This window comes from Ascaphus truei, chromosome 17 (genome assembly GCF_040206685.1).
Source record: "Ascaphus truei isolate aAscTru1 chromosome 17, aAscTru1.hap1, whole genome shotgun sequence".
NCBI classification, from domain to species: domain Eukaryota; kingdom Metazoa; phylum Chordata; class Amphibia; order Anura; family Ascaphidae; genus Ascaphus; species Ascaphus truei.
The window spans coordinates 9,149,953-9,170,099 of NC_134499.1; the positions used below are offsets into that span (position 1 = coordinate 9,149,953).

Below are 20,147 nucleotides of genomic sequence, written 5' to 3' on the forward strand. Positions count from 1 at the left end.
GTAAATGTATTCTTCCCTGTTCCATTGTAATGTCTGGGTTAATCAGTACCTGCATAACACACACACTGGGTCATCAGGGGTTAATTGTGTAAGCCCAGTGGGCTAGTTAATGCGTTATCTGTGTATTCCCTTTGCCTCATGGGCCTGCAACTGCCTGTGCCCGCAAGGTATTCTGAGCCTTGGGGTACAGCCTCCGGGTCACCCCCCAAGTACACACATATTAAAAATATAACTTTGTCATAAGAGGGACATATATTTTTGATAAAGTGACTTTTTGCAGTTTTTGAAATACACAGGCAGAATGCCTGTCTTTGTAATGCATGAGGAGCCAAATGGTGCCTCATCTGAGTCTATTCACTGGAAGTGTATATCAACAGAGAGGTGTGATACATCGCCCTGATCAATAGGTAACTGACCTAATTGGTTATGCGAAAAGTTACAAGCCGACTTCAAAAGGTTTTATTGATGGGGCCAGGGTGGGGCTACCCCAACAGGATATCTGAGTGGGTAACGTTATTAAATAGAAGAATACTATGAGATGTCCTTGGCTGAAAAGGATAAGAATTACATATGTGTATCCGTTGGATGTAGCCCATCGTTTTGAGGCTAAACATGGTACATTTACCTGTTACGAAATGCCAGATATTAATATCTCTATTAATGTTCATATTACAATGTAATGATGGGTCTCTCTACGAGCGTCAGGTGTCCCAGAATGCAGTAATATATATCACCTGACTGTGTGTATTACGGAACGGAAGTTATGCAATGATTTGCAGTAAATATGAACTTTTGGTTAAGTCTGAGGAACCCCTGTGGTGATGAGCAGGAAAGGCTAGAATTTACAAACCTGATCATCAAAGACTATTTGGCTAATTGCTTATGCTTGGCCCAACGGACAAAAGGAATTAACCAGAGGAAGTGGAACTCTTCACACTGTCCACCCTGCTTCAAAGGGTTTGTTGATGGGGGGGCTACCCCAAGCTGGAAGTCCCAAAATGAGCTTCAAAAGCTTCCAAGGGCCAAGCTGGAAGTCCCAAAATGAGCTTCAAAAGCTTCCAAGGGACATTTGGTAGCCGTCTCGGCACCTAAGGTTACAGATAGAGTGACAAACGGTTTATAAACTGCTGTCCACCCATATATCCTTTGTCTTCGTTTGCTGAATGATTTCCTGATTGCTGAGAGAAATGCCATGCAATGTCTTGGGCTGATTGCTGGATGAAACTGCCAGTTCAGATGGGACTGTTTTCATTATTTTCATCTTTTACGTAAGTGTCTATATTTTGCCTGTTATTGTATAATCTGTTGTGTTCACCTTTATCAAGGAATAAATTCTATTTATCATATCTAAGTCTCGTCCCAGTTCAAACCCAGGTATATATATATTTATATATAGTTTTTGGTGTAAATTACAGCCTGTCGCAAGCTCTCGTGACAGCCCCTTATCCTGGTGGGCAATCCACCTGAACTCAGAGGAATTGTAAATGTTGAATACATAAGAAACCGCCTGAATATATATATATATTTTTAAAAAAGGACCAAACAGATACCTTTTACCCCACAGAATGCGGCAGACATTAAGAAGCTGAAGTCGGTGGGAATTTGCACGGTAAAAGGCGTTCAGATGACCACTAAAAAGGCCATGTGTAACATCAAGGGCCTCTCCGAAGCAAAGGTGGACAAGATAAAAGAGGCCTCAAACAAATTAATTGTAAGTTAAGCAACGTCACACAGTATCCCTGACACGATCCGTCCTAAATGGCTATAGGAAAAGATGAGTTCAAACCTCTTCAATCAGCCTCAGGCGTTGGATGTAAGAATAGTTGTTTTATTCAATGGTAACAATAACAGGTTATACGTCACATGGGAGCTCTAGAGTAGTCCTTCCTGATATCTCGTAATACAAAGAACCCAACGCCTCAAAACATATATTTAAACTATATTTGAAACGTGCATATGTCACCCATTCACCAACCCGCCTTTTTTCTTCGGTCTTCTGCTGTCGCTTTATATGGTCATATAAGCTCTGCCCTGTTTTCTTCTGTGTTAACTTCTTACTGTTAACTCTGAAGAGGAGGAAATCATCTTGAGGTTATCACTCCTTGGCTCGCACTTGGGTGACGTACAGACTTCTCTGTCAACCTCTTCAGCAGTGTGAGCCTTTCATTACTAGGGCTGCATGGCCAGCATGTACCTAGGTTATGTCCAATGTCAATGTCCTCACACATGAATATTTATACCACAATGACCATATTCAACAATAACCTGCCATGCACGCTAATGTGTTACAGCTTCGTACTTCACACTGGACGCTAAAGTATGAGATGCAGTAGGATTTATTTGATAATCTACTATATACAATATATTGGAAAGGTGTCATCATGTAACCCCGACCCATAGAGGTTGGAAAGCTTGTAACATATCAACTACTTATTGGTCCAATAAAAGGCATCATAACCCCTACTCCCTCCCCCTCCTTTGTCCCTACATGAAAGGAAGGACTGACACGGCGGCCCACACAATGTTTGAGGTCCAACACGGACCGGTCACTGACCCGACGAAAGGTCCATGTTGGACCTGAAACGTGTTTCTCACCCGTTCCTAAAATAAAAATCTTTTGAAAGACCGTAAGTAGCGCTTTTATGTTCAAGTACTAATAGAAGAGATGTGGCTTTTGCTGTGTTTTTCTTTACTGTGGCATTGCTACACATGCAGGTTTTCTTCCGTGATGCTTTTTCCCTCGTTTTTTCTGTTGGTGATAATAAGAGAACATTATATATGCTTCTGTTGTATCCCGTCTCTAGGAGCCAGGTTTCCTCACTGCCTTTGAATACAGCACAAAGAGGAAAATGGTGTTCCACGTTTCTACTGGGAGCCAGGAATTTGAGTAACTAGTCTCTCTGTGTCCTTCATAGCCTAGTTGTGTCATTGTTCATTGCTGTGTGTGTAATCATTATGATCACTTCCCGTTCCTTGCTGTCTTACACGTTTCTTTCCACCATCCTCTTTCTCCAATGTGTTCAATCTTCCAGCAGCTGCCATAATATGTTTGTATTGTTTCGTATTCCTTGACCCCATCTTCTAATTTCACAAATGAACATATACCGTGTATTTTGTGTCTCTTCAGCAAGTTATTAGGAGGCGGGATAGAAAGTATGGCAATAACGGAGACCTTTGGAGGTAATTACGCTCGCCACATTAACATACACTGATATACCCCATACATTTCCGTTATGTCCTGTCCCATGTGGATATTTAAGAGTATAGGAAAGAAGTGGAAAAATGTTAAGATGACATTTGAAGTGCTTGGAAGCACCTTGCAGAAAAAAAAAAGGGTTTTCATGATTCATGCAGTGCCAATGTTCTGGGAAGAAACATTATTTTAAACAAAACACACATTATTAATCCATAGATCAGTGGTTTCCAACCTTTTTTACACTGCATACTTTGATAGAAAATATTTGTTCTGAGAGCCCCTAATTAATCTTATTGCCTCCTCATCAGACTATCGCTGACAAACTGTTTGACTGATCCCAGGCAGTATAGTGTCCTGAGCTCGTGGGGGGACCTTGCTTAATAATCCCCCAAACTGCCCCTCAGTGTGTGCAGGCAGCATGGCGGGGTATAGCCGCTACTCACTGCGGGAGCTTCCAGTCAAGCCCCACAATGCCTGGCTGCTGTGGATGCAAAGCACTGTGGGACTCGACTTTGGAAACCCCTGCTGTAAGTGACAGTGATACCCCCCACACTGAGGTGCAGTTTGGGGCCTTACTAAGTGCGCAGTCCCCACAAACGCTCAGGACCCACCTATACTGCCTGGGATCCCCCATTACAGATTTAATTTGCTAAACCCTTTGGAGACGCCTCCCAAAGTCCTAGGGATTTCCAACCCCGATGGGAATCACTGCCATAAAGTAAGAGCTATATTACCTACGTATGTATTATTTGTCTTAACTCTGTGCCCAGGACATACTTGAAAACGAGAGGTAACTCTCAATGTATTACTTCCTGGTAAAATATTTTATAAATAAAATAAAATAAATTTGTAATTACACCTCCCATCACTGGAAACCAATGTGTGGCCCAGTCACTTGAATGCAAGTATTATTCCATTTGGGCCTAAACGCTTGACAAGACCCTGTAGTGAAGCTATGAAATACAGCTATTAAATACAATTGCAATCTATTTTGTAACCTATAAATATAAATATGTTTTAAAAAAAAAACATGCTGGGTATTGGTTTCAGGAACAGCGTTTACATCATTGCAACCGTCTAACATACAGAACCAGAACATTTCAGATTGCAATATGAAGAAACGTTTATGCTACTGACATACACTACGCTGACAAGCCTAGTGCTGGGGTACATTGATTAGTGAATTGGGAAGAAATGGCGGCCTATATTTACTATTAACAGCTCTTCTCGCCGGAAGACATCTCAAGGCCCAGTCAAGTGGATAGGCCGTAAGATGTCTTCTAGCGCCAGAAAATAGTTACATAGTAAAGGAGGTTGAAAAAAGACCTATCTCCAAAATATTCAATCTATGTTAAATTTAGTCGACTGAGATACTCATCCATATTTGTGTTGATCCACATCATCCAATTAGGTCTCACAAGGGGAAAAATAAATTCCTTCCTGACTCCATTAATGGTAATAAGATTTCATCTTTCCCGTGTATACGAATTTGGTATATCCCTGTGTACCTTGCCTTTCTTAAAAGATGCCCAACCTCTTCTTTTTTTTTTTAAAGCAAATCTATTGTATCTGCCATCACAGTCTCCATGGGTAATGAATCCCACACTGTAACTGCTCTTACTGTAAAGAACCCTTTCCTTTGTTGCTGGTGAAATCTCCTTTCCTCTGAAAGGATTTGTGTGCCTGTCCCTTTAAGAATGATGAGTACAAAAATCTTCATTTTGCCGTTTTTTTGTTCATTATTTTATTCGTGGGTTTTACTTTCATTTTTGTACCCGGACTTGGCATCAAAGTGTTGTTCACAGTTTTTCTGCAGGCGACCTTCACCCACCTCCTATTATAGCCAATCCAGTATGAACACGTTACTATTTCTATTACAAGATGCAGATTCTAGCCTCCAATCAGACACTAGCATAGATGTACTGCTCTATCCAATCCAATGTTATCAAATGTATGCTACGCTCCTGTAAGAGGCAGAATATATCTTTGCAATATCATTTATTTTGTTATGTGAGCATACTTTTGGTATAGCTTGCATCTACTATATAGTAAATCCAGCTGAAGAATTACTCTGGTGTTTGTGTGTCTTCTGTAAGAATATTTTCTTTAACACCTTCAGCCTTAAGGGATGCCCCCGAGTCCTTTGTACAGCCCTTGGGATGAATAGTTCTTTTGAAAGCTCTTTGTACTGTCCCCGAATATATTTGTATATACAGCTAAACCCCGTTAAAACGCGGTCCTCGGGGTCCACCCCGAGACCACCGCGTTACTAACGGGGTCGCGCTAATTTAAAAAAAAAATGGCCGCCGCATCAGTGCATATTTACCCCGCGGTCCCGGCTTCCCCCTGTCACCGCGTGACAGGAGATGGGAGGGGGGATTCCCCTCCGGCTTCAGCTTCCCCTGTCACCGCGGGACAGGAGATGGGAGGGGGGATTCCCCTCCGGTTTCAGCTTCCCCTGTCACCGCGGGACAGGAGATGGGAGGGGGGATTCCCCTCCAGCTTCAGCTTCCCCTGTCACAGCGGGACAGGAGATGGGAGGGGGGATTCCCCTCCGGCTTCAGCTTCCCCTGTCACCGCGTGACAGGAGATGGGAGGGGGGATTCCCCTCCGGCTTCAGCTTCCCCTGTCACCGCGTGACAGGAGATGGGAGGGGGGATTCCCCTCCGGTTCGGCTCCCCCCCGCCGCAGCACAGGGCCCTCGCGCCGCAATACAGGGCCCCCTGGCCCTGCCGTAGCGCAGGGTCGTCCTGCCCCCCCCATCCCCATGCCCCCCCACGCTGCAGCGGGCCATCCCACCAGCCCCCGCAGCATCGGGGGCCCCCGCAGCCATCATCCCCCTCCACCGCAGCACCACCCCCACCGGCACGCCCCCCCCCCCCTGCAGCCACATGCCTCACCAATCATCCCCAAGGTAAGGCTGATTTATGTATATGTGTAGTGTGTGTGTGTGTGTGTGTGTGTGTAGTGTGTGTCAGTGTGCAGTGTGTGTGCAGTGTGTGTGCAGTGTGTCAGTGTGTGCAATGAGCAGTGTGTCAGTGTGTGCAGTGTGAGCAATGAGCAGTGTGTGTGTCAGTGTGAGCAGTGTGTGTGCAGTGTGAGCAATGAGCAGTGTGTGCAGTGTGTGCAGTGTGAGCAATGAGCAGTGTGTGTGCAGTGTGCAGTGTGTGTCAGTGTGAGCAGTGTGTGTGCAGTGTGAGCAATGAGCAGTGTGTGTGCAGTGTGCAGTGTGTCAGTGTGAGCAATGAGCAGTGTGTGTGCAGTGTGTCAGTGTGTGCAGTGTGCAGTGTGTGTGCAGTGTGTGTGCAGTGTGTCAGTGTGTGCAATGAGCAGTGTGTCAGTGTGTGCAGTGTGAGCAGTGTGTGTGCAGTGTGCAGTGTGTGTCAGTGTGAGCAGTGTGTGTGCAGTGTGAGCAATGAGCAGTGTGAGCAGTGTGTGTCAGTGTGAGCAGTGTGTGTGCAGTGTGAGCAATGAGCAGTGTGTGTGCAGTGGTCAGTGTGTGCAGTGTGAGCAATGAGCAGTGTGTGTGCAGTGTGTGTGCAGTGCGTCAGTGTGTGCAATGAGCAGTGTGTGTGCGTGTGCAGTGTGTGTGCAGTGTGAGCAATGAGCAGTGTGTGTGCAGTGAGTGTGTGCAGTGTGCAAAAAAAAAAACGGGAGCCACGGGAAAACCGCGTTATAACCGAATCGCGGTATAGCGAGGCGCGTTATAACGGGGTTTAGCTGTAGTTATCATATCCCCTCTTTTCTTGTCATTTGTTGTATTACAGGGTGAGATCAAAAAGAAGATCTGAAAGAATCCTCCACTAATTGCACTCTATGGGGCCTATGCAGAGAGCAGCGAATTTTAAAATTGGCGAATTTATTAAAAAGTAGCTTTTTTGGAGAGTTTTATTCTCCATATGCAGAAAAGTGCGAATTCTGCTATGTTTAACATGGATGCGTGTGGCGAGTTTAAATTGGCGAGATGCGCGCTTCAGAAATGTGTAAAAACAAATTTGCGCCTTTTTTTTCCCTTTGCAATGGCCGCGAGCGGCAGCTTCTTGCCAGTTTTTTCTGGCGAGGCAAAAAGGAGACAATCGCGCCATTTTATTGGCGCGAACAGCCGCTAGATGCCGTTCGCGCCTCTCTGCATACGGATATTTTTAAAACTGGCGAGATTGAGGTTCTCGCCAGCCGCGAGGCGAGTTTTACAAATAGAAAAGAAAAATTGGCGCGTTTTTCGGAACTCGCCATTTTCTGCTGCTTTCTGCGCGATTTTCTCCAAAAAATAGCGCTGCTCTCTGCATAGGCCCCCAGATCAGAATCCCAGGTCACTGTTACTATATAAACCTTTTGTAGCCTAGAATCTATGTGGAATATATAGCGTACTGCAGACATATAGGAGGAGAGGATATACCATACCTATGTCATAGTACACTGAATGGTTACATACAACTAACTGACTATTGATTTGACCTTAGACAGCACATTACTGTATTTGTAAGACGCAATTTTTGGATTATATATAAGGTGATATTACAAGTTTGTAGGAGCAAGATAGAGAAGCTATTTTTGTACCGCTATACCCTTCATACAAAGTTATATCTAGCTTTATTTGAGATGTCGATATAGACACTAATACTTCTACCATAGACACAAATATTCATGTGGCAACAAGTCTAATAAATACTGGTTGAAAATTCATGTCTATATACTCCAATAGGGATTTTAAACAAGATACACTGTAAATAAAAGCACAGAGTCACTTATAATTTGATGTAATAAAATGTTATTGTTTACATTTGAATTCTGGGTTTCTGATCTAGTACCAATAGTAAGCCAATGCATATCAATGGGAATATGCTAGAACAATAGTCCTAACAGATACCTTATAAGAAACATAGAGTGCAATTAGTGGAGGATTCTTTCAGATCTTCTTTTTGATCTCACCCTGTATATCAATCATTTATCCTCATGCACCATGTTATATACACATACAACAAGTGATTGGAATTGGGATGAGTGGTTTAATCATAAAAAAGTTTCATATGTTGTATTGCATTAGCACCACTTAGTAAACCCTACTAATGGCCCTAATGCCATATTACATCGCCCAAAATCCTTTTAATTTCTTTCTCTCTCCTTCCTTTCATAGAATTCAGGACAGGAAAAACCCAGCTCTCTCACACGCTTTGTGGTATGTACAAACTTTTACTTTCTGCCAAACATTCCTTTCTCCGTCTATCTGTAAAGGGGTGATATTAGCCAACAGAGGGACAACCAATGTCGCCAGGGTTGCCACAACTCCGGGTTTCGGCCGCGTATCTCCAGGCTACGGTTTTCCTGGAAAATCTCTGGGCGGCGACATCTCCCGGCATTTTCTCCCGCTGCACATCCCGTCAACATGGCGGCGCCATGCCAACGGGACGCTATGTGACGTCACACGGATCCACGCGGCGTTCCTGTTTCCACGACAACAGGGCATCATGTGCCACCTAGGCGCCATACAGTGTCCCATTGTCATGGCAACTTGACGGTGTGACGTCACATTGTCATGGCAACGTGTGCCAATTGACGCGGTGGAGCCATGCTGACTGCACCGTGCAAGGGGGAGAAGAAGCCGGGGAGCCGCAGCAGGTAAGCGAAATAAATATATAAATACATGTAAAAAAATGTACAGTATTGCTAAAGGGTTAGCCTTCAATAGAAGTGGCAACCCCAAATGTCACCCACCCCTTTAGCAGTCTATAAATGGATTCAAATACCTATTAGGAGCCTCCTTTTCTTTGAACTAATTGAAACATAATTGGACAGAGTGCACTAAATATTTAAGGTAAAACATAAAAAAAATAATAGTATTTAACAGGGCTGCCATCAATATATATTTTTTCCTCCTGCTTTGGCTTTCGGAAAAAATCCTTAAAATGAAGTTTAAAACCCCCCCAGATTAAACACACAATCTAGGTTTTGCAAAAAATGCGGACGCACAAAGTTAGCCAAAGTGTTTTTACACTCCGTGCATTGTGTCCTCACGCAAAGGAAGTGTGTTCATACTTAACTCTTTGTGCTTTTTAGTAGAGGGTAAAAAGAGAAACAATGATTTATTATTATACGTTTTACTGGTACTACCGGGATCTGTGTTAGTGATACAAATAGGGCGATACAAAAAAAAGTGCTGCACTCAGGAAGGGGTTCGAATTGTTACGAGCTCCGTCAACACGCGTTAGATCCGCGACAACAGCAAACGAAGCTCTCGCCGGAGTGCTGTTTAACCAATCGCGGTAAAAATCGCTAGAAAAGATGGTAGCGCTGGAGGCTGCCTGTCTCCGTCGCAGGGCGGGGTGAACAGCTGGCCGCCTTGTGGTGTGTCGTCAAATACATGGAAATGTTTTTAAAACCTCAATCATGGTCAAATCTTGAAATATCCGTGGACAGGCCACACAACCCATAGAAACGGATATAATCCGTGAAACCGGCTGCCCCTGGGTATATAATGTCTGTGGATCAACAATCGATGCGTTCTGTGATCAATAACCACGTCTGCCTCCATCATTAACCCTTTGCAACGTGCCGCCGGCTCCCCCTGGTAGCAGAAGGATGAATTCCCTCACTTCTGCACGCACCGCATTCCTGGGGCTATTATATGGACAGGGCGAGCTGCAGGTTCTGAGATCCCAAGCTATGTTTACCAAGCAGCGCTATGCCACAAGAAACCTTTCAGCACCAGAAAACAGTAACAGGGCAGGGGGTTACAAGGGGTCTTATGGCATAGCACCGCTTAGTCGATACGGGCCGCCAGTCATCTCTACCCCAGTTCATCCTTGTATTTAACGTGAATGTCCCGCAGCTAATGAGTGCTCTTTCTGCATTGCAGTGACAGCCCAGCTCCCGGGAGTGAGTGGCTACACGGGAGGGAAGGTGATCTTCGTGGACACAGAAAACACATTGCATCCTTCCTGTGGCTCGGCGGTGTAATCGTAGCGCCCGCTATTGTCCCCTCCACTGGAAACAAAATGGCGGTTTTAAATCTCCCGCGCTACGTGGCCCAATAGGAAGCCGTGGCGTTAATCTTTGCGGATTCCTATTGGCCAGCGTGACGCGGGAGATTTAAATCCGCCATGTCATTTTATTTCACTTGATTTAAGCAGCTATGAAGGACCAGCGCTAGCGTTCCCCACATGTATCTTGAGAACCAGGGGTCCCCGGAGCTGAACCAGGCTCATTTTAGCGAATCCCACCCCTGCTTCCTCCCTACGTAAAAAAAAACTACATGGGGAAGGAAATACTGAACCCCCCAAAGTAATAATGTTTCCTTTTTTTTGTCGTACTGTGACGTCGCCTTGTATAGCAATGTCCCCCTTTTTTAAATTCCGGAAGCACGTCCCAGAGATGTTATTTGCTGCAAAATTAAAATAGCCGCTGCCATTCACACCCATAGGTTTGCACAGTGAATATCAAAAGCAGTGAAGGGCAGGGCTTCCTTAACACTAAACTCCTGCAGCCGACCAGACCGGCTTCGAGATGTAGCTGATCGGTTCGGAGTGGACCACAACGCGGTGCTGGACAACGTTTTATACGCCCGGGCGTACACCAGTAAGAAATGAACTGGACTTTCTCTGAGCGGCTCACTCTGGGGTGGGGGGGAGGGGCGGTTGATTCACACCGTCAATTTCTGCAGGATGTCCTGTATTTGTTATGCTGAGACACCTTCCACAGAAGATTTTGGTTCATTTTCTATTCTCCATACAACTGCCATTTTTATCCTGTTAAAACTAAGTAGAATTTGACACTGAGACCAGCATGATTTCCATCTGGGTAACATTATACATCTAACGCATTTCACACCTGAGATTGTCCCAAGGGAATCAAAATGCATCAGTCACGTGTTGCCACGCTATAGGGCTGCAAGTCTACCATGCCTTTATAGAGCATCACCGCTGCTAAATACAGGAAGGGGGTTGTAGGTGTTGATTATATTTTTTGACACCCTTCGTCTGCCCACCCGTTCCTGCCGTTATTTACATGTTTCAAAGCAGAGGGGGGCTGAATTCAGAGTAGGAATTGCTGCTCCCCTCTTTGCTTTTTCGTCCCGTCCCATATGGGAGTAAAAAACAAACGAGGTTTGTCCCCAGACATGTTAGGGTAAAAATCAGGTGCAAATGGGTCATATACGGGTCAGAATCTATACTAACCTCCTCAAATCCTCTCCCTCTGTCCTCCACCATAACACCTACTGCATCATGTTCTTGTACCAAGCTTCAAGCACAATCAGCCGGTAGAAACCTCCCCGCCGTCTCCTGCCTCTGTACCTTATGTTTGCACTCTCGCTCCCCTCTCTCCCTTTCTTTTAGATTGTAAGCTCTGCGGAGCTGGTCCTTACCTACCGTACCAGTGCATGTCAATGGGGTAATTCTGCTACTTCTCACCTCCCGTTGTTCTGCGCTGCACAAAATGCTGGAGGGCTTTATGAATAAATGTGTATATGTCTGTATATCTTTATTTGTACAGCGCCAGCCATGTACATAGCGCGTCACAGCAGTGATGCACCAAACATAATAAGATCACACGCAATGGGAAGAAGCGCTTCAGATATAAAAGTAACATTAGGAAAAGGGGTGTCCTTGCTCCGAAGCGCTTACAATCTAATTATATTAGGAAAAGGAGCCCCTGCCCGGAAGAATTTACAATCTAATTATATTAGGAAAAGGATTTCCTGCCCCAAAGAGCTTACAATCTAATTATATTAGGAAAAGGACTTCCTGTCCCGAAGAGCTTACAATCTAAGTACATTAGGAAAGGGGTTCCTGTTCCGAGGAGCTTACAATCTAATTATATTAGGAAAAGGAGTCCCTGCCCCGAAGAGCTTACAATCTAATTATATTAGGAAAAGGACTTCCTGCCAGAGGAGCTTACGATTTAAATGTTAACAATATGAGTAATCTATACATAACTGACAGTCTATTGATATATATTTTTTTCACGTATGTAAATCTCCCTGTTACTCTTCTCACTTGTTACTACAGCACTTAAATAGTTACTGCCATTACTCCGTCCCCCAGGTGAGCATCAGATGGAGCTGTTAGACTATGTTGCAGCCAAGTTCCACGAGGAAGGGGGCATCTTTAAACTCTTGGTAAATATTAATGTGCCTTCTTTCCTAATGGGGTGTGGGTGTGCGGGGGAAAGGGGGTGTTGGGGGTTCTTCCTCATTATGCCTCAGTTCCCATTTGTATGTATGATTTTAATTATAAATCACCGGCAGTGTACGCAGCGCTGTACAGAATGACAACACAAGGGAAATCAAATACAAACAATGAGGGTAAGCGCGACAGGTAGATGACGACATCAGGCACTGGAAGGGGCTGACCAGAGGAGCTCACAATGTAAGTGGTCTGTGGGGAGGCTTGCAGATACAATGGGGGTAAAAGTGCAGTCGGTGAGGCCAAGGGCATCTGGAGTTTATATCAAATACAGTCTGGGACATAAGGTCGTGACCATTTTGCCGCAAACAAGTCACCGCCGGCGTTTAGCCGTCACTCACCTCACCGTGGGGACATCTCCGCCGGCCGTTTCGCTGCCACGGTAAGCACCTAACTTTACCCCTTACCCTAAAACCCGCTAATCTTAATCCCTAATACTAACGCTACCCCCTACCCTAAAAACCTTACCACCTTACCCTAAGCCTTTTATCCTAAACCCCTTACCCTAATCCCCACCCTAAAAACCTTAACTCCTAATTCCCATAAATTAACTTATTTTACCTTATTGGCGAAATGGCCGGCGACCGAGTGTCCAGTGACGAAGGGTCCCTTGGCCAAATAGCCGGCGGCGACTTGGTCGCGGCAAAATGTCTGATTCCGTAGAAAATTTAATGGGACGCTTCTTTAAAGAGGTGAATTTTCAGCTGGTCTTTGAATGGGGAAAGTGAATGTGCGTGACAAATTGTCACGCTGTGCTCACCACAAACAAGGCGTGACCACGGTGCTGAGGTGGGAATGGATATTACGCCCACCACAGCCACGGGGGCGCGTCTGGAATGTAGAGTTGGTGGGGGTAGTCGGGTCGGGGTTGGAGAGGTGCGGATGGTTGATATACTTGCCGGGTCAGAGGAGGAGAGATGCGGAACATTGCAGGTACTATTAGCCGTGTCTGGGTTTGGAGAGAGCAGAGTCGTCGTAGTCCGTTTGCCGAGGTCAGGTTTGGAGAGGAGCGAATGGTCGTGGAAAGCCGGATCGGTACACAGGAAGGTAAGTGACAAGACTGTGGAGGCAGAGAAGAGTGACAGTGAAGGGGAACCTATGCCATGAAAATAAAGGTAAAGTAACCCTGAGTCATAAAAGGTATTTTTAGAGTGTCAGTTCTGCGGCCCAGAGCAGACTGCAGTCCTAAAAATGTATTTTAAACCGTGTAAAATGTTCCCGGTGTGCAAAAGGGCCTTCTAACAGGGTTTTAAGGGGTTTATTGGAGAAGTCCGCTTGTGGTTTGCGGTGAGCAATGAAATTACAACCTTGTATCACTGCCTAAACCGCAAGCCACGCAGTGAACGAGCCTTAAACCACAGAGTTATGTGGATACTTGACTTGTGGTTAGTTAAGTGTTCCAAAATTGTAACAATGTCTGATGTGGTTAGTGTCAATTTAGGTCAATTGGATAATTGAGCCTGCGGTCGGATTGCTTCATTAAGTTCCGACAGCAGATGGGGAAATATACTGTTTAAGCGCCACAGATCAAAGCCTACACAATTAAAGGTATAACTCGAGTCAGGAATGTCCTAGCGTTCTGATTTTTTGTATGCAAAGGGTTAGAAGGGAATCATGTAGATTTACATGATTTTATTAATTGTATCATGTGTATAAATACATAAACGGGCTTAGCCCTGGTGCAGGTACATTTAAAATGATGTGAGCTGGGGAATTTAAATGACATTCACAGAGCCAGCCTATACATTAAAAGATTCACCCAGATAATTTGTGTTTAGCCATTCCAGGGGAAGTCATAAAATACAATGAATGTCCGGGCTTCTAAGAGACCCGGGGGAGAGGTCGCCCGAATGTCTATAGCAGTCCGGAGCTTCAAAGATTTAACCCGACAGAAGTGTAAAGTGCCGGTAATTTAATTAAAACCATTTGCCTACCAAATGGTAAGTTATCTCAAGGCAGGTAGACTTTCTGTTGCTGGGGCAGGGGGGTTTGGTCAGGAATGCTAAGCAGATGAAGTTAGAAATTAGTGCATGACCCTTAGCTTGCCGTGACGCCCTTTGCCCGGCTACAGGAACTACTGGCAACCTTGCTATAGGATAGAATTTGGCTCCCACGCCAAAGACTGGTTGCCCATTACCCAGATAGGCTTGTGAGGGTATTATAAGCCCGTGCTGTCGGGAAGGTTTTCTCTGCTTTTACATCAGAAAGGATAGCGTGCGATACCAAGAGGCATTTTCATCATCACCAAGGACTTGGGAACGAATTCTGCAAGGGCAGAACAAAATTATTTAATTTGGCCAAGATATAGGGGTGGCAAGTTGCGCCCCTAGCCAAAAGACTACTTCGCTTCTTTTGCTGTGTATTAACCCGCTCCTGGGAATTGATACCTAAAGACTTGATGGTGTGGAATTTCGTTCCAGAAGCAATTTTTTTAGTTTTTGCCCATCCCAGTAAGTGTGTATTTGTGATAATTTTGTAATTCAAGCTGTATGTTCTCTATGTAAATAAATACAATTTATTTTATTTCATGCTTTATTCAATCAAAGGATCCAGATGGTAAAGTGTTAATAAGTTTGGTCTCCTGTGACAGTGAGTGCAACGCAACTGGAACTATGCTCAGCCTAAGTGCCAGTGGCACAGTGAGAGCGTCCAATCAGAACTGCAGTCAGGAGGTGTGCTAACAGCGCGAACTGTGGTTGGAGCATCTGAAGCAGGGATAAAGTGAGATCAGTATCCCTGATGTGCCCTGAGGAGGAGAACCCTGCGTGCAGTTGACGCACGCCACGTGCGTGCGCCGCGCATCCTCCGGTACGAGCCTGCACGAGTTCAAGAGTGATGTGAGGCACGCATGCGCAAGTTGGCTGCGGGGTGGTCCCTAGAGGACCAGCATCCCCATGTGCAGAGGGAGGAGGCAATGCGGGAGCCCTGACAGCGGGCGGAGGTGAATGAGGAGGGCGGTGCGGCTCCTTGATCCTCACAGTACACCCCCCCCCTCTTCAGAAGCAACATCCGGGCAATTCCAGACTGGTTTGAGGGGATGCTTCCGATAAAAAGCCTGTAGGAGTCTGGGTGCGTGAAGCTGGTGGTGGTGAACCCAAGACCGTTCTTCTGGTCCATAGCCCTTCCAGTGGACTAAATACTGTACCATCCCTCTGGAGATCCTAGAATCTGCAATGGTTTGGACCTCGTACTCCTGTTGCCCATCTATGAGTAGTGGAGGAGGTGGTATCAGGGAATCTAGGGCTCTGGAAGGCGGGTTTCAACAGTGAGACATGAAACACTGAGGGAATCTTCATTGAGGGTGGAAGACGAAGCCACTATGCCACTGTAAGAGACGTGTTCAGAGGTACGCAATGGAGACTGTTTTTAAGGTGAAATTAAAATTAGGCTTTATTGCGCCTGTCTTTTTTACACAGCAAAACATATGCAAATAAGCCAAACAAAAACCTATCTCCGCTTTGGAGACTATCTACACATGTAGCTCAGCCCTCTCTGACTGGGTTGGTTAGCTAAGCTATTCACCAGCCCCAAAATATAAACATATATACAGATACATAACAGTTCCAAAAGAAAGTCTTATCTGTCTCTTTGTAGCTGTAGTGGGGAAGGCTTCTCTCTTTCCTGGGTTGCTGCCCTTTCCTCAGACTATATCAGCAGTCAGGTTTAGAACTCTTGTCCTCCTTTGTCTTGTTGTCAGCTTGCAGCTCAAGACATCTGTTCATGTGCAGTGTTTCCTTGGTCAGCCCCACGTGTGAGACTAAGGATATCTCTGCTCTTTCTGCTTCCTAGGTCAGCTCAACTCACGTGTGAGCTCAGGAAGAATCTCCCTTCCTGTTTCAGAGGCAGGCTTTTTGTAAGACCTGTAATCAGCCAGGTGGTGTTAGTTAATTGCCTACCAGCAGTTAACCACCACACTGCTGGATTAGAGGCACATTTGTGAACAGGGATAAGTCCCCTGTTACAGCCACCATACCCTGTCTCCCGGGCTGAATTCTTGGATCTTTTGACGGAGTCAGTCTGCTTGGATCTTTTTCCTACTGGTTGCGACTCTTAGATTCCCCTGAATCTTCTTCCCTAAATCCTGAAGGGAGTGAATACGATTATCCACGGCTGGTACCTCGGAGGAAGAAGAGGCCAAAGGGAGTCGGGAAGGGTGGAATCCGTAATTGATAAAGAATGGTGACTCTTGGGTGGACTCATTGCACAGGGAGTTGTAAGCAACTTCGGCCCATGGCAGAAGGTCCGCCCAGTTGTCTTGGGAGTCGGAAATGAAACAACGTAGATACTGCTCCAGAGTTTGATTTGTTCTCCCCGTCTGACTGTTTGTTTTTGGATGGTACCCTGATGAAAAGTGTAACGAGATGCCCAGCCTTTGAGAGAAAGCACGCCAGAACCTGGAGATAAATTGTGACCCACGGTCAGAGACAATGGTCTGAGGAACCCCATGTAGACGGAAGATCTCCTGAACAAAGATATCTGTGAGCTTGGGGGAGCTAGGAAGTCCTTTCAAAGAAATCAAATGTGTCTGTTTAGAGAATCGATCGACAATGACGAGAATCGTTTTCATCCCTTTGGACGGAGGTAGGTCTACTATGAAATCCATAGACAAATGGTTCCAAGGACGGTTCGGAATCGGGAGTGGTTGTAGGAGTCCCAGGGGTCTGCTCCGCGGTATCTTATTGCGGGCACACGTAGTACATGCTTGAACGAACTCCTTGATGTCTGCCTGCATACCTGGCCACCAAAAGGTTCGCTGTGCGAGGTCGATGGTCCTACGAATGCCTGGGTGTCCAGATGATTTAGCAGAATGACACCACTCCAGGATCCTTTTTTGGTATAGAGGTGCGGTGAAGAGACAACCCTCCGGAACTTTGAGACCCTCTGGGATATGGGACTGATTTTGGCAGATCTTGTCAATAACATCAAAGGAGTTAGCAGAGATAATATATTTAGAAAGGAGCACTGTCTCCAATGGATCTTCGGACTGCTCCTTAGCGAGGAACTATCGTGAGAGAGCGTCCGCTTTGAGATTCTTGGATCCCGGGACAAAGTAGATGACGTAGTGATGATGGAGAAGAAGAGCGACCAGCGCGCTTGTTGGGCTCCTAGGCGACGAGCGCCTTCTATATAAAGGAGGTTCTTATGGTCAGTTAATATAGTAAAGGGATTTTCCATACCTTCCAAGAGGTGCCTCCATTCCTCAAGAGCCAGCTTGATTGCCAGTAGTTCCCAGTTCCCCACATCATAGTTTCTCTCAGCTGAAGATTTTTTTTTTTTAAATGCGCATGGATGCAGTCTTGCCAATGGGGACTTTCTTTGAGACAAGAAGGCACCGGCACCAACGTCGGACGCATCCACTTCCAGGGTAAACGGTAGTTTGGAATCTGGGTGGATGAGGATAGGAGCAGAAACAAAGGCTTTTCTCTGGGCTTGGATGGCTGCTGTGGGCCACGAGGAGGAATCTGCGCCCTTCTTGGTTATGGCCGTGATGGGGGCTACTGTGGAAGACAAATTTCGGATAAATCTGCGATAATAGTTTGCGAAGTCCAAAAAGCATTGTATAGCCTTTAGAGTGGTCGGACGGGCCCAGTCTAGGATAGCTTTGAGCTTAGCTGGGTCCATAGAAAAGCCGGAATCGGAAATGACATATCCCAAAAATGCTGTGGAGGTTTGATGAAATTGGCATTTCTCCAATTTAGCAAATAGATGATTCTCCCGGAGGCTCAACAGTACCTGTTTAACGTGAGTGACGTGTTCCTGGAGAGACTTAGAGAAAATAAAAATGTCGTCTAGATAAACTATGAGAAATGTGTTGAGAATGTCCCGGAATATCTCATTGACGAAGTCTTGGAAGACCGCAGGAGCATTGCATAGGCTGAAGGGCATGACCAGATACTCATAATGGCCATCGTGGGTATTAAATGACGTCTTCCATTCATCGCCTTGCCATATTCTCACCAAATTGTAGGCGCCCCGCAAATCTAACTTGGAGAAAATAGTTGCCCCCTGTAGACGGTCGAAGAGCTCCGTGATTAAGGGTAAAGGATAACGGTGCTTTAGATTAATTTTATTCAGACCTCTATAATCAATGCACGGTCGGAAGGACCCGTCCTTCTTTTTGAATATGGATCACGTCAAGATGAATCTCCTCCTTATGGTCCCCCGCCGTCTGTAAAAGGAAGGGAATGGTCTACGGGGAAATGAAGGCTGGTTGTAGGGGTCGCCCATCAATGGCCTCCAGTCCTACCGGTACCTTTTTGCAGGAAAGTGGAATATTACTCCGTTCTGCGAAAGCCTGATCAATGAAGTTGCTTCCTGAGCCAGAATCCACAAACGCCAGTGCAGAGACGTGAAAACTCTCCCCTGTAAGATAGATAGGAATCAGAATCCTGGTTGTAAAGGTTTCTTTGGTGATAGGGGAAATAGACAGTGTTCCCAATGAGACTCCCCGGGACCTCATTGGGAGTTGGCATTTACCAGTTTGTGGGGACACTGGTGCACTTGATGGCCGGAATTACCGCAGTATAAGCAGAGGCCAGCGCTGCAGCGGCATTTCTTCTCGGATGAGGACAAATTGTTACCCCCAAGTTGCATAGGTTCCGGAACATCTGAGTGGGTAGATAGCGGAGTGGCGAAGTGAAGGGAAGGTGATCTAGGTGCCTGTTGTCTTGGGCGTGAACGTTCTGCCCTCCTCTCTTGCAGGGGTTGGTCTACCCGAATACAGATGGCGATCAGTTCCTCTAGATCAGTAGGGCGCTCCTGTGCTGCGAGTTCGGAATTTAGGGGTTCAGAAAAGCCCTGCCTGAAGGTGGGAGACAATGCCTCATTGTTCCATCCAGTCTCAGATGCGATGGTGCGGAACTCCAGAGCGTACCTGGCAATCGGTCGGTCTCCCTGGGAGATATGGAAAAGAGAGGAAGCTGCGGTCATCTTACGTCCCGGAGTGTCGAAGACCCTACGGAACTCCCTGGTGAAGATGATGTCCTGTGTAAGGTCCGACCTCTGCTCTCAGGTGGGTGAAGCCCAAGTCAGGGCGTCGTCCGTAAGAAGTGAAACGATGTAGGTCACTGAAAGCCTAATTTTAGTTTCACTTTAAACGGTCTCCATTGCGTACCTCTGCACACGTCTCTTACATATGGCGTCATAAGTGGGATGAGAGGTGTGCCTTGAAGTTTAAAGGGGCCCGGAGACTGCCTTTGAATTTTTGTTCTTTTGCCTGCATACAGTTTCTGCAAAAAGTCTGAGCAACAAAACCAAAGAATCACATGCAGCAGTGACCAGAATTAAAGGGCTACACATCCAGACAGGAAAACTACACTGCACTGAAGAAAGCCACAATGCCACAGTTGGACTGGGAGGACTGCAACAGATGGTGACCCACACAAGGGACTGATGCTGTGACCAGATTCTACCCCAACACTGGTGAAAGGGAAACCCCCCCCCAAAAAAACCCTGGGAATTTAAAATGGCCGCCCAGCTGAAGTCAAATACAGACTCTGCAAGAATGGGGAAGAAAATGTGTTCCTGGTGTAAAGAGCCCGGCCACACGGAGCAGTGTCCCTTCAGGCCTTATTCAGACGATGAGGATGGCCCATACGTGGCCCCAGAAAAAGGGCAGCAGCCAGAGGACTATTTTTTTCAACGAGTTAAGGAACTGCAGCAGCAAGCAGTGCGCTATGGACCCAAGGAAGGTACAGAAGTTTTACTTAGCAAGTGCACATCCAGTATCACTGATGAGAACGAATGCGTGCACCGGACTGCTGATGTTGTAA

General features: G+C 45.9%; 1 protein-coding gene across 1 annotated transcript in view; it reads left to right on the top strand.

The window, feature by feature from the left end:
- The window catches only part of DMC1 (DNA meiotic recombinase 1), a 45,689-nt gene that overhangs the window by 11,835 nt on the left and 13,707 nt on the right, over positions 1 to 20,147 (top strand). Inside the window, exons 4-10 of the mRNA XM_075573850.1 lie at positions 1,565 to 1,711; positions 2,805 to 2,887; positions 3,128 to 3,180; positions 8,331 to 8,372; positions 10,050 to 10,122; positions 10,677 to 10,768; positions 12,235 to 12,308. Coding sequence (XP_075429965.1) covers positions 1,565 to 1,711; positions 2,805 to 2,887; positions 3,128 to 3,180; positions 8,331 to 8,372; positions 10,050 to 10,122; positions 10,677 to 10,768; positions 12,235 to 12,308 — 564 coding nt within the window. The remainder of the gene's footprint in view (positions 1 to 1,564; positions 1,712 to 2,804; positions 2,888 to 3,127; positions 3,181 to 8,330; positions 8,373 to 10,049; positions 10,123 to 10,676; positions 10,769 to 12,234; positions 12,309 to 20,147) is intronic.